The 23,489-nt window shown below is 40.1% G+C and overlaps 1 protein-coding gene across 3 annotated transcripts; it reads right to left on the reverse strand.

Annotated features, from left to right (window-relative positions):
* Positions 1-2,600: 2,600 nt before the first annotated feature.
* Positions 2,601-20,425, reverse strand: LOC117954371 (SUN domain-containing ossification factor-like). 3 transcript variants are annotated; one of them, XM_034888125.1, is made up of 24 exons: positions 20,138-20,425; positions 13,401-13,509; positions 12,402-12,521; positions 11,828-12,060; positions 11,033-11,146; positions 10,697-10,835; positions 10,492-10,609; positions 10,246-10,370; positions 10,075-10,142; positions 9,858-9,965; positions 9,082-9,187; positions 8,638-8,658; positions 8,101-8,156; positions 7,404-7,486; positions 7,061-7,126; positions 6,888-6,953; positions 6,687-6,777; positions 5,093-6,388; positions 4,887-4,974; positions 4,449-4,553; positions 3,992-4,149; positions 3,570-3,649; positions 3,388-3,443; positions 2,601-3,293 (listed from the first exon to the last, which is right to left on the reverse strand). In XM_034888125.1, the coding sequence occupies exons 1-24, from the start codon at positions 20,206-20,208 to the stop codon at positions 2,802-2,804; spliced, it is 3,969 nt and encodes a 1,322-aa protein (XP_034744016.1). In that variant the 5' UTR covers positions 20,209-20,425; the 3' UTR covers positions 2,601-2,801. The 3 variants fall into 3 exon arrangements, with proteins under 3 accessions (XP_034744016.1, XP_034744015.1, XP_034744017.1); XM_034888124.1 differs by having other exon boundaries at positions 3,570-3,661; XM_034888126.1 differs by lacking the exon at positions 8,638-8,658 and having other exon boundaries at positions 3,570-3,661.
* Between the last annotated feature and the right edge of the window lie 3,064 nt (positions 20,426-23,489).

A 23,489-nucleotide genomic window follows, 5' to 3' on the forward strand; every position in this document is an offset into this window, starting at 1 on the left:
CATCTAGCCCTACATTTTATTAAGTTTATTAAGTTTATAACGACCAGAATTTGCCCCAATAACATGCAAATTAGCTCACTCTACTTAAACGATGGATGGAGCCACAGAGTCGATGTTTTTCTCAACTTGCAATGTCTCTTAGCTAGCTAGTTACAACACAAAGAATGGTTCAATTTTTTCTAACATGATGCATGGGCCTACTAGTATGTCACACATTGCATAAAACAATTTCCTTATAGCCGTATAGCATGGGTATGGCTCGGTTTTTGCCACAACCGTCTAAGTAAGCCTTATTGTTTGCATACACATTTATAAAACATGTAGGTAGCTAGGCTACAGACAGTTAGCCTAGCTACTGTGTAACTCGCCCGCATGGCGTGTTTTAAGTGGGAAAATAGTGCTAAAACAAATAATGTTACTTCTAACAAATGCAAAAATAGAAAATTACATACAATTACATAATGCAAAATCACCACACAGATTAGTTTAATACAGGTAGTCCGAGTGGCACATACCTGGTTTTCTCAATTTACGGTTATACAGCTCCGTTTGTGTGCGCTGTCAGTTTGGCTAACGTTTGCTATGCTTAGCCCCACTTCCCCGTTGTCCTGTTGCCTTACTGTTTGGTAATCCTTTCAGAAAGATGCTTGAGATCTTGAAAGCCTTTTCATGACCGGGTACCGTCTTCTCCCATTAACACACCGGAAGCAAAAAGGCGTCTTCTCGAACATAAACTAACATAGTTTACTGTAGATCCACCCTAAATTTGATTATTGTTTAAACCAGCGGTTTGGTTTAGCTAGCTAACAGCTAGCGTTATAACAATATTTTGGTGGACATGCTACCTACTGTTTTATCTTAATTTTCCTTAAAAATTAAGATTTTGTAGAATATAATCCACATTGTTTAGGGTGATCCCATATTCTTTTCAAGAAATGCTGCTAACGTCTGGCAAGCGCAGATCACACGACAACAGGCTGATTGCCGATCGTCTTGCAGAGTAGCAACAGACGATCATCCCACGTGGCATTAAACGTGTTCTTTTATTGCCATGCATCTGTAGTTTTCCCACACTCTGGGCACTTGACATTCAGCACGTAGCTATCCCCAGATAGAGGCCTCCCAAATTATGTAAGCCATTTAAAACAATTATATCCAGCCACAGACCTTGAATTGAATTGAATTGATTAATAACAGCATCAACCTAGGAGGATGACTAATGTCATGGTAATTCAGAACTAGCCTATATTAATTTGTAATTTAGTAACCTGCACCAGTGCTTTGCTCCACAAGTATGTCATGACTAAAACTTCCTGTTTTTTTGCCCTAACAACTACATGCCTTATCTTGAGTGTAAGTTAATGATAGATTAATCTCTTTTCTTTATTCACAAAAAAAATGTTCTTCTTGTTTGAAGTCTTTTCGTGTTGTGTAACAGGACCATCTTCCTTTTTCTACTCGTTCAGGTTAACGGGATCAATAACAATAGAACATATCACTGAACAGCTTCTTTTGTGGGTCTATTTTCTTCCAATATAACACAAAGGCTTTGATATGTCTTCTGGCATCTCTCCATTTAGTGCATGTATAGGTACTAAGCATGTGTGTAATTATTCAGGCCTGTGTGTAATATGTCAAATAACAACAGAGTGTAAATTGTAAGTTCCCCTTGAGGCTCTAATAAAGGATACATTATTATTATCTGTGCTTAACACCCCACATACATTTTATTTTCGGTAATGGTTTGTGTGTTTTTTTTAACTGACTACAATTAAAGCTAGTAGTAACAAAGGAGAACATGGAGGTTTTAAAAAAAAAAAATTAAAAAATTAAAACACTCTTCACAAGAGATAATCATCTTAATGCTATGAACTACTGCAAACCAACATTTGTAGTCACTGTTCCATTACCTTTTACTGTGACTATTTTTCATGATCACTTCAACACCAACCGGCCCGTCAGACACCGCCTGCCAAGAGCCTGGATCTGACCGAGGTTTCTTCCTAAACGGGAGTATTACCTCACCACTGTTGCTCGCTCTGGAGGGAACTACTGGAACTGTTGGGTCCTTGTAAATTATAGTGTGGTCTAGACCTACTCTATCTGTAAAGAGTCTTGGGATAACTCGTTATGAAATGGTACAATAAATAAAGATGAATTGAAATTGAATCTTCACTTGAGTTTCTGCATGGGAAAGTCACTGGATGCCACAATCTTCTGAGAATGGCCACACTGAGAAATACAGAGTTGTGTGGAGGTGATGTCTGTCTTAATTAGCTTTGTAGCAACTCATGCGGCAATAGCTTGATTCTAACAGATGTTCATTAATATAAAAAGGTATGCAGTAAAGCTTGAAAAGAACTCCTGTGCTTGTGTTGTAACTGTTGGTTATTTGATAGCTCCTCGCTTGAACTGGACGTTGTTCTGGCTCTTGTCTCTCCCATGCGTCCTCAGTGGGACGGACTAAGACGCAAGGAAAGGCAGAAAATGAATGAACCGTGGATGCGGTTATATAGATTTCTTGTTTACAGGGTCAATGTGCAGGCGTGAAGACAATAAAACTTATTTGAATAATTTATGGTCAACAGTTGCAATCAATATTTCCAAACAAATGAGAAACGCTTTAATGGAAAGCTGGGAAGACATTTCTTTGATTTGAAGTATTACAATGAAGAAAACATCTGACGAGAACGTAAACAGAAAACAAAAGGGAGAGTGAAGGGATTGTCTCATTTCAAAGCTTAAAGCTGCCTCTGGCCACAGAAATTAACATCCGTCCTCTTTTGGAAACAATTAGGCAGTCAGTGAAAGGGAGTCGACTTCTGTCCAACAGGACCTGAGAATGCAACGTTCACCCCAAATGTTCCTGAGCTTTGTTTAGTTTTCCTGTTCATGATGTCCTGTATGGTAGAAATAGGCAACGGTTCACTCCTGTCCCTCCGTGGGGCCTGTAGCAAGTCCACTACCGCGCAACTGGGCTTAGGACGCCTGCGTCTTAATGCCCGTTTCTCCGCCCTGGTCTTGGGCGGAGGGAGCCTGTCACAGATTCGGGTGCAACCTGTGGTGATGCCACAGAAGGAGGGGTCATCTGAATGCGAAGATCCCTCCGAGCTGCCTTCTGACGGCGACTCTCTAAACATAGGTTGAAGTAACCTTTTTGTAAGGGGTGAAGGGTTTGTGGTGACAGGTACACCATTACACACAACAGCCCCGTTACACAGTTCTGGGGCAGCATGAAAAGAGGGTGTGAGAGTCTCCACTTTCTCCATGGGTTTCATCTTACGGCGTCTCCTCTGTGTGGGACAAGGTTAGGGAGAAAAAACAGTTAACAACTGTCTGATACGACCAGTATTTCAAACTGTATTGCAATTATTAATCTTCACACACCTTTCTGTTAGCTGGACAAAGGCTCTGTGTCTCCTCTGAGTGGAGCATTTCTAGGCCTGTGAGCACAAGGTTAATGTTAATTTCTACCAAGATAGGAAATGGTTCAATTCTGAAATGAAGATATATGAGGAAACCCTTGAGATTATTATTATCATGATAGCACTTATGTAGCAGAACTGCACCTTCAGTAGTGGCGAGTGAGTGTATGAGTGGATAGGATGCACTCCTCTTCAAGCCCGTCTCATCACAGGAAGAGAACTGCCTATTAAAGTTACAATAAGGGTTGACAAAAAGGTCAGCGTAGAGCACCAAGTCACGGCTGTGTCATCACTGTGATGATCTTGATGATTAATTGTATCAATAAACTGGCTTAATGAGTAAAAGCGGTTGAAGGCACAGTAACCTTTTGCCTATTAGCCGTTATAGCCCATTTGGAGATGCCACTTAGTGCTTATTCACACTTACCCTCTTCACTAGAGCTTTGTCCTTGCCACTATGATTATAAAAATACAGCTGAGCTTTACTGGATTTAGATATAAAGATAGTATTTGTACACGGTATACATTTTTAGAAGAAAGTAAAAACGGTGCGATTGTCTTGCTACCTTTCAGGACAGCAATAGGTGTAGTTCTTAGATATGGGTGGCTCTGGTTCTGTGGTTGGAGGAATAGTGGGGATGCGGCAGTGGTTGACACACAGCAGCAGGCCAAGACACAGACACAACACCAGAGACAGCAGCAGGTAGGTTTGCCTCTCTGACACCTAGGTGAGACAGACAATGGATTTTATAAATAACAAAACAGCGGCAATGTGTGATGTGACAAATGGAGAGACAGAAAAATATAGTGAAGAAAATATTGGATTGTATTTCAGAAGTTTGGATCAGTAAAATGCTAACGCATTTGGTAGGCTTTAATAATGGTTCTCAAACTATGTGTCAGGAACCTTTTGTCATCCTGATGGCTTGGTCCAGAAAAAGACTACATTGACTCAGTTTGCTATCAGGGTGCAAAACCTCGTGATTACATATAAAGGCTTTGTGCCTGGAGCATTGTATCTACCTCATTCTGCAGCTGGCTGACTCTGACGGACAGGTTAAGAACCAGCTGAGTCACATCCTCCAGCTGGCTCTGCAACTGCTGAATAGACTCAGTCTGACGCTGGTCCTATGGGAGGAAAAGGACAACAACTGAAGCAACTACACACACACATTCACATCATTGACATGGTATGTGAAGCACTACATAGAGTCATTTGACCCAACTGGCGACTGCCACTAATATTGACTAGTGCATTAAACCTAAAGCAGAAAGCTATTGGAAAGATGCACTTGAAACTAAAGCAGCAACTCAAATCTGTGGGGATGTTTTACTCAGCCCACCAAGATTATTAATTGCATTTTAAATCAATATAACAAAATGATTTTCAGACAACTCAAGGTCAGACAAAATGCACATGGCAACTAGCTGCACAAACCTATGTGCCCTCTCACTGCTCACCTGCTCTTCTGCTATTCGAGAGGTGTTCTGGAGTTTAATGATGGTTTTGTTGAAAGCCTTCTGCATCTCCTCCATCTGCTTTCGATACCTTAAATCAAAACATGGAAGTCGTAACATCAGCCTCTACTCCGTTTATACACCAAGGCCGGCAACCATACAGTACATTTTGTGTTCATGTGGTGCTGGTGCGTGTCTTTGTTTCTCACCTCTGGCTTAGCTGCTCCAGGTAGCGTCCACTGAGTGACATGTTCATCTCCAGGGCCTTGATGCGGTTGTTGAGTCTCATGAACACAGACTCCTTCTGGCTGGAGCCATGCACTGGGTTCCCGTTCGGTTCCGTGCCATTGATGGGCTCTGCATAGATGTCTAAGACAGACGGCGAGGTAGGAGAGGAAGGCCTGCCATCTGACGAAATAATGATGTCTTCTGCAAAATCCTCAGCTTTAGTTTCTGTGATGACCGAGTGACCAACAGAGGGTTCAAGTTCTGTAATGATGTCCGGAGCAGGGCGGGATACTTCACTGTCAGGTACAACTGGTGGGTCCGGTTGATGTTCTAAAAGAGGAGAGGTGGTGGGATGGAGAACTTGGGATTCATCTGCCTTATCTGGGGTTTGAACAGGGGTATTTATCTCTGGTTTAGAAACCTTAATGTCAGACTTCTCTTCTGTTAGTGCCACTGAGGCATCATCCACCGTGGCACTGACAATGGGTTTTACATAGACCGAGTTACTCAGAGAAGCTGAAGGCTCAATGTGCTTCTCTTCAACCAGCCCAGTCTGGCTCTTTTCTGGCTTTAGCTCCCTCGCTGGTTCCCCAGGAGACAGCTGTGGAGTCTCCACAACAGGGGAAGGCTTGGCAGAGGATGAGTCGGTGGCAATAGGCGTAGGGAGGTTTGATGTTTGCCTGGGCTCCAGCAGAGGAAGTTCAGACATAGACTCTTTATGAGATTCTACCTTGTTTCCTTGTGGCATTTCTGATGGGCTCTCTGGCTCCTGTTTAGAAGCTTGTTCTTGTTGAAGGGGCTGATGTGTCTCACTGTGGTGCTGCGGAGGTTCAGGGCAAGCGGAGGGGGACAGGGGTAGTTGCCAAGTGGGTGTTTGGATGGGAAGAATCATTGGCTTTCTGTTCAAGGTTTGGCATTTCCTGTTTTTGGACAGCAGTGTTGAACACTGCTGATGGAGGTACTCCTGGAGGCACGCTGCGCAAGAGCAAAAGGAACGAAGTAGTGAACAGTAGTTTAGGTTTTCTTGTTGTCGCTCATGCCGATCCCTTTTCTCTTTCTCTTCCTCTAACTCCTCCTCCTTATCCAAAAGGATTATTGTAGAGCTAATATGTTCTTCCTCATCTTTCTCTAAAGGAATGATTATGTCTTCCTCCACTAGGGGGAGCTCTTGTTTGCTTGTATCAGCGGTAGGTGTCTCTGGTACAGAGGTCTTTGAGGACGGGGCTACAGTTGCAGGGATAGCGGGGTCTAAAATCCTTTTCACTTCAGAGTCTGGACTAGAGAGGGAGAAGAATAATATAGTACATAATAAATACAGTAAAAAAATAATAGAACACATTAAAAGCAATTTTACATGGGTTATTAATGTAGACTAAAGATAGATCATAAAGCATTCATGACACTAAGTCATATTTACCACTTTCCCTCCATTCCATCAGTATAAATAACATTTCAACGGTCAATAATATTTAATTAATTTAACTCTAACAAACCGTGCCAGATTTAAGGTTAGTTGAAGGTGTAAATGCCCTTTCAGTGATTAAAGATGTAATAAGACACATGACATGTACTCACACTGAAATAAGGTCTGTAGTGGCAGTTTGAGAGGGGGTTCCAAGTTGGGGTGATGGCTCAGTCATGTTCGTTTCCTGTGATGAAAGGTTGCCTACAAAACGTAAATACGAAAAATAACGTTGAGAGTAAACATGCACATATTTATACTTTGGATGTGAGAACTGCTATGTAGAAATGTCAAGCTTATTGTGTTGGTCATACCTTGCAACTCTGGGCCTCCGCCAAGAACATTGACAGCAATATTATTAACCATGTTAAAAATTACATCTGAAGAGAAAATGGAAACACCAGAGCAACAAATCAATACAACAATCAGGGTATGGGGTCATTGTAGACATCTTTATGCAATAGAAATACATGTTTGGTATACTTACCCTTTGCTGATCCAATCAGATTATTGGATGACTTGACTTCCCCAGGTGCATATCCATTTGGATAATCTGTAGGGAGCAGTGCACTTAATAACACACATCAATCTCAGGACAAAACCTTAAAAAGACAATTATAAGTGACTGTAAAACCACTTTGATTTTGGCACGGTGACCATAAACATAATTCCTGAACACACACGTGAGTGGGGTATTTTCAGTGCGACAAATGTATTACATTATACTCAAACATGATACAAACTGTACCAAATGGGTTAGTGTGTCTTTTGTACCAAATGTATTAAATACGTGTTTTCAATCATGAATCATTCAATCACTCAATTTTTACCCAAGTCATCGTCCTGATCATCTGGCCTTCCTGGGGGATCGGCTATCTCCTCATACTCCTCCACCATGCTTGTGCCAAACACCCTGGCAAAAGAGGACATCAAATTTATTAAATAACCAAGCTCATGTAACAGGGAAATCTTATCTATCTAGCCACTTCAAAAGGGATCCATTGTCAAGTCTTTGGCAGCCTGTAGGGGGCAGAGAGCTACACTAAAAGCCCACAACACACAGGTCGTATAGAATAGGAGAGTTCTTTTCTCCAACATGAGATAGTTCAGATTTTTGCCATCTCTTTTGTGTGCCAATTTCAGCCAGATTTATCTTTACATGCTACAGAAGTGGAAATAATACCTGCTTAGATATGCCTTAGCTCTCCTTGTTCCCACCAGAGGCTTGATAGCCTGGTATGGGTGAACTACCCATGACCACATGCCAAATATTACATAATATCCCTTGAAACTATTAAGAGCTCATGCATGATGCAACAAGCTACCATTTGGAAAACAAACTTTAAGCCAACTGGTTTATTTGATGTTGATTGAAATAGAAAAATAAATCAACTAGAAAGATATACAAAGTACAATGATAAGACTACAACACATCCATAACGAAATCTACAGGTTCCTTAAACATTTTACAATGTTAAAATCATGTTGAGAGTATGTTAAAAAAGGCTTTGCCTGAATATTCCATACCTTATGAGACTGAGGGGACAGAAATGTTCAGAGCCAAAGTGAGAGACCAGCTCTACCTAGATAATAATGCAAAAATTATTCAGATATTATAATGGAAAGGGGTGCAGTATTGTACCCTGCACAAGTAAACACTCAGCAGTGGTTGTGTAATTTACAAACAGCCCAGCGGCGATTTTGTTTTGTTGTAAAATCAATAGAATTGGCTAAAATGAAACTTTGAGGGACTGATTGCCAATGTGAATACATCTGAATAACATCTCAGTAGAGGGTAGGTTAGATGATCTGACATACTATGCTTTATTATGGGAATGGCAACTGGTGGGTTTCATTTTATCATGAGTTATCAAATGTTCATTATGTGTGATAGGTTTGTATTCAAAGAGTATTTATAAAAGTTACAATGGGATATTAGCTAGCATAGTAAGTTAGATCTGAATCTGTAATCACACCACACAGATGGAAGAAAGACACAAAAAATCTCCATGTTTACTATTCAGCTCACACATTCATAGACCTCTACAAGAAAAGCAGGCTAACCTTTATGTACTTGGTGAACATCTGAAGCAAGAGAGACAGAAAAAAAAGAAAAGAATTAAAGAGACATGCATTCAAAACAGGACCTGAGGGTGTGTGTTGGTTTTTATTTGAGTCTGTTCTTAGGCAAAATGCCAAAATGTCTAAATCTAGAATGTAAAACATTGTCCAAACTGGCCTAGTTACACTTTACATTTCATAAATGTGCTGGTGCTCTTATACATAATAACGTAACATACTGTATGATCACACGGAAAGCTTTATATACAGAGGTCAAAACCTCCTATAATACTCATCATTCTACAGTAAAGGGGCCAAAACTTAATTCAGAGAAAGTATACGGAAACAGCAGTTAAAATGCTCACCAGCAATTAGAGATAACAGCATTTCCTCTGCAATTGCACAGAATAGAGAGATGCGCTGATTGTGTGACTAGAAAAAGCTCACCTTCACATATTTAGCATAAAGATGCTCATCTAATGGGAAGCTCTGAACTGTGCGTTCATCCCGGGCGTGAAAAGTTCCGAGCTTTAGCCACTTGTTAGTTGGATATCTACAGGAGAAGATTTGCGCAACATAATCAGTTCAGTGGAAGGGATGTCAAGTAGTTTAAAAAAAAAAAAAAAAAAAAAAAAAAAAAAAGTGATTTCCCCCCCCCCCCAACATATGGTAGCTGCAGTTAAGAAAAAACTCAGGAGCAGAACAATTCATTTCACATACATGACAAATGTTCAGTGGATTTTGATGAAATACACAGAAGCATTTAACAAACACTCACTTGAGGATTAAGGCAGGCAGTACAGTTTAACCACAATGTGTTATTGTGCAGTGCCGTCCCAACTCTCTGAAGTTCCTGTCTTCCTGAAGGTGTATTTAAACTTGTGCTGAAGGCGTTATATTTAGCTGAACCTTTAAAGGTAAACTAAGATATTGCAGGTGCCTATCTCTCTTGCTTTCCCTTTCTCTCTGGGAAATACATACTCCTACCTCCAAACGGATACAGTCCTGAGACAAAACATTCCCTTATCATACAGCTGACTAAATTCCCTGAATCTGCAGATACAAATAATTATACATGTACAATTTTAGTTATAAGAGACTGGGCAAACATTTTCATCCTGACCTGTGACCTATGAATGACTGATGTTGTCTAAGCTTTCCCTTTGTCTCATCATACCACAACATGGCGTTTCTGGAAATTTCACCAGAGCTGCAGTGCATACCTATCACTGATGGAGACAAGAAAGTCTTTGGGAGTAGAAGAGAAGAGCTCAAAGTTAGCAATGTCCAGCTGCTTCATTTGGATGGGCTCACAGAGCTCAATGATGAACCTGGGTGAGAATGAAAAGCTTTAAAAATTGGCATCAGATGGAGATGAAAATAAATATTCTAAGGTTGCATCTGTAAATAGAAAGCAGAAGAAGCTTGCATACTACATACCAGATTTTATTACTACAGGGGTTTAGCATGTACAAGTCCATGTTCTCCTTCAATATGGCTGAAGTGCTCTGTATGGAACAAATTCACAAATCAATATGCGCATATATTTGTCATTTTATCAACATCCAACAGAGTAAGCAGAATCTTCAGTAGTATGTAGTATCACATTACCTTTGCCTCAGGGTTAGCACCAAGGATCTTGGCTCCACACTCCACTGAGGCGTAGTTATTGAAGTTCTTCTGGACCTTCTTCACCGTATGAGGAGCCACATTGTTGGAAGTATGAGTAGACTGAGCTATATGGAGGCCAAACATAATAAAGAATCATGGGGGAGTTTTAATAGTCAGTTTTTAAGTTGCACACATGCACCACAATACGTTATGTTCTGGATCATCAAACTTAAATTGCAACCTCACTCTTTTCATTCTCGACCTCCATCATCTTCCGTGTCCACTCATCAAACGTGGGAATGTCCTCAGGGTCTTTGCTGCTAACGCCGGAATCTGTGCCTGTGGTAACAGGGGAGCTCGGGTCCTGTCAAACATAATGAGAAAATGGGAGCTAGGGAACCTCCTTTGGTAGAGAGCGGAAAATAGAACACATGCTATCCAAATTCCTTACCTTCTCTTTCAGCCCGTGTGATGTGTTGGCCTCCAGATGCTGTGTTCTGTGACCAGTCTGAGAACTCATTGGTGGGTCAATGTGGGTTTTAGTACCTGCAGTGTGAACATTGGAAGTGTTCTCCACAACCATTGGAGGACTACAGGAACAGCAAAAAAGCATTGTTGGTTTGTTTAATTCCAAAGACCCATTTGTCTTTTAGGTAGAATTATAACTAAATTCTACAGCTGTCAGGCTCACAACTAAGAGTGAAAGCACACTGGACAATAATTAAAGAGGAACGTTATTTATATCTTTTTAGCTCACTGAGTAGGGCACAGGATTCACCATACCCACCTTTCATTGTCATATTGCTTGGTCTCTTCTTCTTCTTCTTCTTCACAGTCAGCTGGAGGGAGGTCTGAATCATTGACCACAGGCGCAGCTTTGTCTGCTGCATCATCTAAAAAACTAAGATGAAACAATCCACGGTACACCTTTTCAGCATTATAATTTGCAGGGAAACATCAGAGAATAAATAAATATTTTAAAGGAAGTTCTTCTCATCAGTGCTGTAACCCGAAGCAACATACAATTTCTAAAACACCAGAATGAGATACAGCAAAGGACTTTAGTGGTGTTTTTCCAGATAACTGAAAGATTAAATGAACTGAACAGTAGGGCTGGAACTATTTTTTCTTACCGCGTTTGAAAAGCAAGAAATTCCCGCGGTAGCGCAATTTACCCATAGACTGTATATTTATTACAGTCACGTTAAACACGTTTCAGTGAGCCATTTCTGTAAAATATGACACCGTATTCCGTCCGAGCCACCATGACAGTGGTGTGAAAATCACACAACAGGATCAGCAACAGAAGTGTGGTGTTGCAATGTCATACATTCATGGTTGATGCTCCGCGCTCCTGACTTGCAGCGGGACAAACGTGTCACGTGGGTTCGGCTTACGAGAATTCCTTGAATCCATGTTATACGCAATGTCATCAGACACAATCCATATTATTAGAATCAATGAATCCACATCAGACACAACGTTCACAAGTGCAGGCCAATGTTTTTTTTTGCGTTAATGCGGTAACAGTCCCAGCCCTACTGAACAGCTCTAAATAAGCCTGGGGGTAATCATGTCTTGCCTCTCTTTAATGTTGTCTCGAAGGTTAAAGATGTTGGAATTTTCTTCAAGCTTAGCAGCCAAATCAGAGACCGGGTCAGCAGAAGTCCGCAGGGAGGCTGAGTCCTGGTCTTGAGTAATGAAGGTTTCAGGATTTTGATTTTCTGAGCTTTGTTCAGTTTCTGGCTCAGGTTGTGTAATTCCTTTGTCTGCCTCCATCTCTGCCTCTACATTAGGCTCCTCCACCTCAAAGGCCTGATGGATAAACAAAGAGATACTTGAGCTGTGGAAGAAAATGTTAAAACGGTTGGCCCATTAGCCAGAGTTGGATTTATCAAACAAACACTTTAAGCTTCAAATGTTCCAGGAACGATCAATAAAAAGGACTGGATGGTATGATGCATAGGATAGCTTATCCAGCTCTAAAACTGTTGTGCTGGTCTGGAGGAAACCACCTTGTAAAGCCTTTGGAAATCTTAGCTTAAACATGTCTCTGAAATCATCACTCACATGCATCAAGCAAACATCACAGAAATGATTTGTACTAGTACGTTCATTTTTGCAATAGTCACATCTAAGCTGCAACTATAACGTACCTCTAAAAACTGTTTTTTGTCCACATCCTGTGTTGTCTGCTCCTCGTCTTCCTGATCATCCTCTATCAACTGCTCATTTTCAGATGGGGACTGGGCAGGTAGGGACCAGCTTTCCTCAACCTAGAGAACACACAGACACTTATTTGGATCTAAAAGGCATCACAAGAAAAGAAAAAAACAAGATCAAAATACTCATTGACAAGGGGACAGGTCTACATGGCTCACATACTTTTACAGGTCTTTCCATTTATAATACTCAACACATTAAGGATAAACAAAGCATGTCCGTCTCCATATTTGCATGCTCCCTATGATGGCTAAGACTGCAAACCTTTGAAAGTTTTTTTGCACTCATTGACAACATGAAAGAGTTTGTTCACAGAGGCCAAATCATCCACAAATCTGAATATGAAACAATTAGTTTTGCTAGTCCATTAATTCAATACTGTTGTGCAACTATTGATAATCTGATATGAGTCTAGCATGACAGCAGGTTTTCTTTAAGATAATAAGATAAGATAATTTGTTTATTAGTCCCCAATGGGGAAATTACTGCACTACACTCGCTGTACACAATTTTGTTAGTACTCACACACAGGCCTGAAATACACACACATGCTCAGGACCTATACATGCACTATACATGGAGAGATGTCAGAGTGAGTGGGCTGCCAGCTGAACCAACGCCCTGAGCGGTCGGGGGGGTACCGTGCCTTGCTCAATGGCACCTGGCAGTGCCCAGGAGGTGAACTGGTATCTCTCCAGCCACCAATCCACGCTGCCAACTTTTTGGGTCCATACGGGAATTTGAACCAGTGACCCTCCGGTTCCCAACCCAACTCCCTATGGACTAAGTTACTGCCACCCCTTTGTGGTTAAATGAGCAAAAAAATATATAATGAAGTGTATGGTCACACAAGCTATTTCATTCAGCAGCTTGTGAAACCTCTGGGCAATGAGATGGGTGGTTGTACTATGGTAGTATAAAGCTGATGCTACCTGGTGATAATGAATCTTTTCCTCTGACTCTTCCTCCGAACCGACGTCCTGTGAGGACACAGGCCTTTGGGCCTCTTGGTATGTGCAACCGACATAGCAACTAGGGTACCTACGAGACAAACAGTGAAAGACAGTCAGTGTCATAATACCATACAAGCCAATTTTTCTGAACATATGTCACTTGTTAATGTCCTGATATCTAGGAAAGAACTGTATAGGGATATTCATAAACTCTTCAATTAGGCATACTTAACAATTGTATTTGTCTGCACTGAGTCATACTGACACAGTGGAAGCTGCAGCCCAATGTCCCAGTGTGACTCACTGATAAAGTCCCTGCGGCCTGTACCCCAACAAAGACAATTTATCTTATCTGCTGGCCCACAGGGGATGTTTCAAAGTAAAGAAACACACCTCTAACAAGTTGCACGTTGCTCAACCCAACTGTAAGGCCATGAAAAACGCAATATTTTTTAAATGTTATTCATATATCAACATGTACCGTTTTTGTCTGAAATCTGTATCGGCCACATGTTCAGTGACAAAAAAGCCAAATGAAAGTAAAAATAAAGACTGAATAACATTAATTTTATAGTTTTTTCTTCTATCTATCTATCTATCTATCAACCGTATTTGTTTGTTTTCAACCCTACACTTCTGTTGGCAGACACTGTGTCAGAAACAATGGTCAGGTTCACAGTGACTGTGGTCATTCCTGGCAGGAAAACAACACTAATTAGCACTAAAGCAAGGCTTTAAATAGTTGCAATTGTAACGGGTCCCTCCTCTTGTACAGTCTCAAAGGCCAAACTCCAACAGTGACTGCAAACCTGTCAACAATTCAGGTCATTATCTGGATTTTATTCTTGATTCCAGGTCAGGTACTTTACTTGGCCCCTGGGCATGGCTGGCACAACTCCTTTGTCGATCTGACTTGAGGCACTAGGCTAGCAACAGACATTGTACTAAACAACAGAGCATTTGTTTCCTAATTGAAAGCTTCAAAAGGAGCAGTGTGGTGTTAAGGCAGAGGTTGCTCATTAACAAACTGGTTAAAGACTAAGAGTTATAGCAGTTGACTTAAAGAAAAGGGTAGGAAATGCAAGAGGTTTTTAGGTATAACCTTCATAATCAATCACTTATATTTATATAGTTATTACCCTTGTGGCAAGCCCAAAAAGCTGTAGCTTACACACAGTACAGTAATGACATTTTCAATATTCAGGAGTATTTGGTCAAATTAAGTTCAAGAATAGGCAAGAATTGGATGTAAGTGTTTAGAGATAGCAGACCTTGTTCAATACTTAAAACATTGCTTTTACAAAGCAGATTGGATATAAAGTTAAAATAGATAAACATGTCTCCCACAAGTGCAAAGAGCGTGTGTATGTGTCAACTCCATCGACTGTATAAGGTCCACTGTCATCAAGATTGTCTTTGAGGCACAGCTCTGACTAACAAGTGACCTGTGACTCTCTCAACTTCTGTCACATCAACATCACTTGACATGATGCATCATTGACTACTCCAATTTGTTACCTGTATAAGAATCTGATAAGATTAGTAGTCTACATAACAAAATAGTGTTTCACGTATGATAATTAGGATTTCAAGCCCTTAAGAAATTAGAGGTAGAACCAATAATAAACCACTCAATATTACCTGCAGTCCAACGTGCCAGACTACGTAGCAGTATGTGACTCTGAGAGAACATGACCAAGCGGGAGTGAGAACGGGTTGACGTCACACCCATGTTTTTCCATGGACATCGGGAAAAACATTTGTTGGAAAATCATTTTTCCGAGTGAAAACGTCACCATTCACTTCACTTCACTTCACTTCCTGTGGGAAACTCTGGCTAGATTTTGCAAACAAAGCCAAAATCGTGATTCGTGATTAAAATTCGATTAATTGTGCAGCCCTAGTACTTTGTCAAACTGTATGAATTTGTGCCCCAGGCCAGGTTAGGAAATTAACTAACAATACAAAGATTAACAAGCCACTGACACATTGTATGTTCAAATTTGATTGGAAATCTCAGCCCATTATTATTATTTACCCCACAACAAGTTTACTTTTCAATTTTAAAGAACTATACAAAAAACTTTTTTTATAACTTTCTCTGTCTCCCACAACTTTGTTGCAACAAACATACAGAAAAACGTTGCAACATTTATTGCAAGTCCCACAATCCCCAAAAAAGGCAGCAAAATCCTAGAGGGACCGGCATCTGGTGTGACCACCATTTGTCTCAAGCAGTGCAACACACCTCCGATGCATAGTTAATGTGGCCTGTGTAATGTTGGTCGACTCCTCTTCAATGGCTGTATGAATTTCCTGGATATTGGCAGGAACTGGAACACACTGTCATATACGCCGATCAAGAGCATCCCAAACATGCTCAACGGGTGACAGGTCCAATGAGTATGCTGGGATGTGTTTAGCTTCCAGGAATTGTGTACAGATCCTTGCAATATGGGGTGATGGTCGTGGATGATTGGCACAACTACGGGCCTTAGGATCTGCTCACGGTATCTCTGCATTCAAAATGCCATCAATAAACTGCACCTGTGTTTGTTGTCCATAACAAACGCCTCCCTGTAAAATAACCCCACCGCCACAATGGGCCACTCGATCCACAATGTTGACATCAGCAAACTGCTCACCAACAACGACATACACGCTCTCTACCATCTGCCCTGTACAGTGTAAACCGGGATGCATCCGTGAAGAGAACACCTCTCCAAAGTGCCAGACACCATTGAATGTGAGCATTTGCCCACTCAAGTTGGTTACGACAACGCACTGTAGTCAGGTCAAGTCCCTGATGAGGACGACAAGAATGCAGGTGAGCTTCCCTAAGACGGTTTCTGACAGTTTGTGCCGAAATTCTTTGGTTATGAAAACTGATTGTTGCAGCAGCTATTCCGGTGGCTGTTCTCACATGTTCTTGGAGGTGAAGATAAAATTAATTTAATTTAAATAAATTTAATTTGGTTATTAATCCCCAGTGGGGAAATTACAATTTAAACTCTTCGTACACACTTTCTTAGTAATCATACACAGGCCTGAAATACATGCTCAAGACTTATACATGCACTAATGGAGAGATGTCAGAGTGAGTAGGCTGCCAGGTGAACCGGCGCCCTGAGCAGTTGGGGGGGTACGGTGCCTTGCTCAAGACCCAGGAGGTGAAGTGGCATCTCTACAGCCCCCAATCCACACTCCGTACTTTTTGGTCCATATGGGGCCTTGAATCAGTGACCCTCCGGTTCCCAACCCAACTCCCTACAGACTGAGCTACTGCCACCCCAATGATGCTTGTTGTGGAGGTCCTGGGCTTGTGTGGTTACACGTGGTCTGCGCTTGGATGCAGTCAGCATGCCAAATGCACGCTCCCTCAAAACTTGAAACATCTGTGGTATTGTGCTACGTGATAAAACTGCACATTTTAGAGTTGTCTTTTGTTGTGGCCTGCATACCTGTGCAATAATTATGCCGTCTAGTGCATTTTGATATGTCAAACCTGTCAGGTAGATGGATTATGTTGGCAAAGGAGAAGTGCTCACTAACAAAGACTTCGAAAGGTTTGTGAAAAAAAAAGAAAAAAAAAGTCTTAGCTCTTTGAGCTCAGCTCATGAAAAATGGGGGCAAAAACAAAAGTGTTACAATTATAATTTGTTCAGTGTATTAGGGCTACATGCCACAACATGATGACTACATGGCAAAATCTCTGATGGTGGCCAAATTCATATCATCTCACGCTGACAGTAAATATCAGCCAATCCTTTTGAGAGCAACAGTTAAAAAGAAAAAAATTCAGTCTTTGTGTCCCAGTTTGACATTTCAGTTGACCAGCATGCACAATAACAGGGCCTTAGGGTTGTTAAACCTGAATTACATACAGCTGTTTATCATGTTTGTAAGTACACCTGTGCTTTTCATGCTATGACATGTGCACTGTGAACAAGTGACTTAACATCTATAAACTGAAGTACTGCTGCAGCCTAAACATATTGGCATGTTACTAAATTTTACTTTGCCAAGAGTATATATACCACAAATTAAATGATCTAAGATACTATCACGGCAGCTTTATTTTAAAATGAAAGACAAAGCGTTGCTTTTAAAAGTAGGGCAGGTCAACCCCTCCCTCGCTCCTTCTCTCGCTATCTAACTTATAGCACAGTAGTCAGTGTGTGTTATGTTTTCTAACATAATCCTTGTTTGTTACATCATGGCTACAGGACATAATCATCCTACATAATCTCCCTCTCTGCTGCTGATTTTACTGTCTGTTGCATTGTGTTTTTTAGAGCAGCTCAAGACCCATCTGTTTAAACTTGCTTTAATTTGTTTTGAGCTTGATGTCTGCATTTCACATTTTTTGTTCTGCTTTTCTGGAGGGGTCCGTTTCAGAGTCTAGGTTTAGTGAGAACTCGGATCTCATCTCAGGGTTTGTTAACCCAAATTTACCAAAGGACTAGTTCAGTATCCAAATTGCAGGTGGGGCAATATTTGTTAAAAGGCAAATTATGTGTCAAACCATTCTAAAATAAAGTATTGTGGTGCAGCAGAGACGCCTACAAATCGTATCCTACACACTAAAGAAAACACATTTGTTTGGTACAGATCCTTGCAAAAACAAACACATTTTTAATTACATTTTTCAACAAAAATGAGCATAATGATACCAAAATGATCATTCCCACCAATATTGTGAATCATGTCGCAATATCAGTCCAAAAAAAAAATCGCAATCAGATATTTTTCTAATATCGTGCAGCCCTAATTTCTCTCAGTCTCCTCTGGACAGCGCACTTTTATTTACATCCAAACAGATTATTTGCATCAAATTACACTTTTTTGCAAACGGTAGTTTTCTTTACATGGTGACGCGGAGCATATCGGCTAAGTAAAGCCAGTGTATAGCAAAGCGCCGTCAGAAGAACGTGACTCACTCTGAAACGTTTTTGTAGTGTTCCCTGGACACAAACCAGTAAGAGCCATAAAAAAGGAGTTCCACAGTATTGCAGGAGAAGGATGTACAACCTTTGAAACAAAAGATTATGAATTTGAATTTTGTTAATAATGGTGCGGTAGACTCAGAATGGGATTAGTAGGCCTCAGACTTTTTCGCCCGGCTTCATGATATGAGGAAAGTACCTAATTGCGATTATTTTGACTGATAGCGAGATTGCAATATGATTCACGATATTGAAAGGAATGATCATGTTTGTATCATTATTCTCATTTTCATTGACTATTATTAAATCTTAAAAAATTAAAATGATTGTAGTGTGATTTTTGCGAGGATCTGTCCCAAACCAAGATGTGTTCTGTAGTCTGTACGATAGGATTTGTAGTCCGGGACGTCTCTGCAGCATCACAGTACTTCCTTCAGAATGGTTTGACACGTGTTTTGAATTTCACAAATATTGCACCCCTCTGCAATTTGGGTATTGCACTAGTCCATATTGCGATTTAAATAAACTTGTGATTAATTGTGCAGCCCCATGCAGCATTCTACCTAAATTAAATAGGTTATAGGTTCATTACCATTTCACCAGTAATCTTATACTTAAGATTAAATATGAAATTAATACACTATAATTTAGCGCACTCATTGATTCTAGCAGCAATTTTCTCCAACGCAAATTCTCTCTCTTTGGCAGCTGCCGCTGTGTTACTTTTTTTATTGAAATATATCTTCAAACTTACTGTATGTGCATTGTTACCATGGTGATTTGTAGTCTCATGGCTCCTGCTGCCTTTTTATAGTCGTGGTGCACGGTCTTAACTCTCGAGTGAACCTACTCTGAGTTGACTGAAACAAAACTCAAATCAGCTGTTCTGGCACCAAAAATTCAGTTTTCCATCTCAGGGTAAATCAACTCAGAGTTTAGGGTTGGAGTCAGAGTTTGTTAAAACCTTCCTGAAATGGGTACCTATACTCTTATAAGGTTCTATATAAATAACTTGATTATTATTATTATTATCATCATCATGATCATCATTATTCCTACTACAGTGTTCTGTCAGATTTACATAGACCTAACAACCTACAGGTTTCAGGAGGACTAACGTGAAAGGCCAATAATCCAATCAAGAGCTGATAAACCAAATCTGTACGTCGGCTAGCTCTGGGACAGACAGCATATAATCTTGGGAATCAGCTATTGATTTAATGTACTCGACAGATTCATTTGTGTGTATTTCACATTTGTGTGTATTCATGTTGTTGATATGAATGTTTAAGTCAAAAGTAACGTACGTCATACAATTTATGTTGGTCAGTTTGTGCTTAAAGGAGATTCATACATGACACAAATTTGTGGTGGCGGAATACATTTATGTGGGCTAATACCGAGTGATTTTGTTACACATATAGTGTATGTATATGTCATGACGTGGAGGGATAATTGTTAACGTTGTGTGTTGGACAGTTACCTACTAATTCAAGTACAAATGGATTATTAGCTAGCTGTGTTTAACATCTAACAGGCTACGTTGGCTCAGCAACTTAAGCTAATATAGCTAGCTCTTAAACAAGTCAGAAGTTTGCCAGGTGTCACATTACAGCATCATGTTAACGCTAACGCTATAGCTAGCTAATGTAATGCGTTAATAGATTGAAACCTTGTAACGTTTGTCAAATAGTTTGTTATTTTTAGCAGCTAATTACATGTCAATAATAACGTTAACGTTACTCAGTTCAAATGGACAAATCAACTTACCAACAGCATAACGTTACAGCTACACACAGCCACACTGACACAACTCGCCATAACAGTGGTTTCATCTTCATCCCTCTCCTGCCGGGACAGACATGCTCGTCGTACTCAGAAATAGCGTTGTATCCTTTTAGCAAGTGGTCTTGACAGTCTCTTGAGCTACTACAAAAATTCACTCGCGGTTTCCTGTTAACTTAGCTGACGCTCGCTATTTTACGGTGAAATGTGATGCTAGCTCGCTGTCACCCACGCACAACCTGCTACCGATTGTAAGTACGTGTCAGCGGTCAACTGTCCAATGAAAAGGCAGAGAGGCTATTGCGCAGTTCAAACTGTCTGTTGGGAGCGCTCGTTTTAGTGGCTCAGCTTGCCCGAGTGGGTAGTGCTTTTCTTAGTGAGGTATTTAGGCGGAATCTCATTTCTTTATCTTAGGCGGAATCTCATTTCTTTATCTTAGGCGGAATCTCATTTCTTTATCTTGGGACTACCCCTTACTTCTCCCCCTTAGTTTAAACCCCAAAAGAGGTTAACACCTGCCTTCAAATGTTATCAACATTGTTATAATTAGGACTCATGATAGCAAAATGGTCCCACAATATATGACTGATACACGTGTCACCGAGATATGATGTTTAGTGGGTGGTTAACTAAGACGAAAAGCCGTGTCAACAGCAACAGCTGATATATACTGACAAACATTATTTGAATTTTTGATTTTTTTATAAAACCCGCGTTTGAATCATGTACTGAATAAAACACATACTGTACTGTACAGCCATGACTAGTAGCAATATTATTTCCATGCAACATCTGTTTCAATAGAAGAAGTGACCTGTGGTAATTCATCGGTAGGGGTTCACGTTCCACTTTTTCAGAACAAAAATTATGCGAGAGAAGGCTACATTAAGTACTTCAGAAGGCTTAGACTGTTATATACACATGTCTATGAGACAGATGCATGTTTATTTTGAGGTCACCAGAGGGAGCCATCTACGCAATAGTCAAAAAGAGGATTAAACGACCTTGGTGTCATGTTTTACGGAAGGAATTATCACAAGAGTCACTATATCGCCAGACTACTGTGAAAGGGGCACCACCTACATGCACTTCAGCTACTGTGACCACAGGGCAGTCAAAATAGGACATTTAGGACATTAACATGCTACCTAGTAAATTATTGATTGTAGTTGACCTGTTTTTCCACCTGATCAAGCTCTCAAACTCCAATGAAATAAAAACAACACGTGCAAACAATGTGTGGTAAATGACTGAAATATCTGTACACAAAACTCTGGTGCAATCAGTGAAACATGCTTTGACTCGGCAGTAATCCCATTAGGGTGTCTTCTATAGAATGCATTATACGAATAGTCTTTACACATTACCTCCCACCCCGAAAAAAAGCCATTCTCACATGCACTGATTAAAATAAATTTCTAAAGCAGAGAAAAAGATATTTACTTAGTTGTTGCCTACCTGCAGTTATGTGTTTGATCCATGATATTCCAAGATGGTACATGAAACATTTTTGCTGGTTTAGTGTGACTTAATTTACTAATTTATTAAAAAGTTGCTGACGTTGTATATACAGTACATGCATCCATCTGAAGCAATATCCCCTGTATACAATTGCATATTAAGAAATGTTTTCTATATTTAGTAAGAAGAATCCATAAAAAAATAATGATGCGCCTGGTTTTCTGTTATGTAGCTAGTGGCTTTGTGCTAGTCCACAGTCATTATTTAGTTCCATTTTATCATAAGCCAAGCAGTCTGGTTCAATATACACCATTGGACCATTTTAGATGTGTAGTACTGTTCCACAAATTCAGCAACCAACTGCCTTTTTGTATTGATGTATGGAATACTATGTTCATAGGCAATAGAAGTTATAGGTCCTGAATATTGTTACTTTTTTAAAATACAAGTTAAAAACGTATGTATTAATGCCATATTTGGCTGAAATAAAATCCTACCAAATCAAATTACTTACTACAACTTAGTTCATAGTCATGAGATTAAACATTAAGTTTTTGATCTTGAAGAAGTAATTTGGTATTGAACATGGTTATAATACTACTTACGTTTATTTTCTTACCTGTAAATTATTCTAGTTTAGCTGTAATATTCATTCAATAGGCCATCACAGAATTTACTGTAAAATTTCTATTTTTATTTACAGAGAATACATTGTTTCGGTATTTATCAATAAGTAGGCAAGCAAGCTTTTTACAACATATTATTAGGTAAATAGGCTTCGATATACTAAAACCCAGTGTGCTTCAACAATAAAGACTCAAAGTGAGACAAAGTGAGACATTATGAGGAAGAAGTTTATTGAGGAGAGATACAGAGACACAGAAAAGAACAACTGATGCAATTCCCCAGTTTATCATTTCGGCCTTTTCCTAAACAATGCCATCTCACTACAACTGGAACTATTTTGTTGTTGGTCTTCAGCAGATTTTTTTTTTCAACTTTCCAATTTTCTTCTTACATTTAGCTTTGGCAACACAGAATTGTAATTCATGCCAGTAAGGCAGTCTAAATTAGAGAGAAGAGAGCATTTAGTGAATAGAGACACAGATAACGATTAAAGCGCTAGGATCCGTGATGGTCTTAATAGTCCACAGGTACAGTATCTCCTTATCATTACCTATGTACATCAGAACACAGTTCAGGCCCACATACACAATAACAAACTGACAGAGAAGCACTTGAACATTGACAATACCACCTTAAGCTCTGATGGAGATGCTGACTGACTGGCTTCGATGGTTGTGAGAAAAGAGAAAACAAGAGAGGCTTGAAGAGTTGATAAAGAGCGCTAGTTTGTGGTGGGCATGGAGTTGCATGTTTCAAACCTGAGAAAAAGGCTAAATGGAAACATGTAAATGCATGTTCTTTGTTTGTTCAAGAAGGAACTTGTGTGTTGACACATTTTTTGTCGTTGTCCTTTTCACAGGTCAGCATCTGAATCTGAGCTTAAGGCTGCAAGGGTCACAACTTGACCATCGATACAGCAAAGGTAGACACCTATGACGAGGTTAAATGCATTATTGAGGCTGTTTCCACATGGAGAATACTGAAGGTGCTCCTCAGCCTTGCTATGTGTGTATGGCTGCTACTACAACACAGGAACAACTCACAAAAGTCCAACATTAAATCTACCCCCGAGGGTTTTTATGATTCATCATTAACAGCTTTGACCATGAAAACAAATACAACTGAAACGGCAACAAACGTGCAGATGGACAGCACATGCACAAGTATCCTCCTCACACACTTGTATACATGTACACTGAATTACACACACACACACACACACACACACACACACACACACACACACACA

Source organism: Etheostoma cragini, chromosome 12 (genome assembly GCF_013103735.1).
Source record: "Etheostoma cragini isolate CJK2018 chromosome 12, CSU_Ecrag_1.0, whole genome shotgun sequence".
Classification (NCBI taxonomy): domain Eukaryota; kingdom Metazoa; phylum Chordata; class Actinopteri; order Perciformes; family Percidae; genus Etheostoma; species Etheostoma cragini.

Excerpts from the sequence above, each read along its gene's own strand:
- LOC117954371 (XM_034888124.1), bottom strand. The coding sequence starts at position 20,208 with ATGAAGATGAAACCACTGTTATGGCGAGTTGTGTCAGTGTGGCTGTGT. Across the intron at positions 11,147-11,827 it reads CGAGACAACATTAAAGAGAG|TTTTTTAGATGATGCAGCAG; the intron begins GCAAGACATGAT and ends GTTTCATCTTAG. Across the intron at positions 3,444-3,569 it reads CTCACTCGCCACTACTGAAG|GCCTAGAAATGCTCCACTCA; the intron begins GTGCAGTTCTGC and ends TTGTGCTCACAG.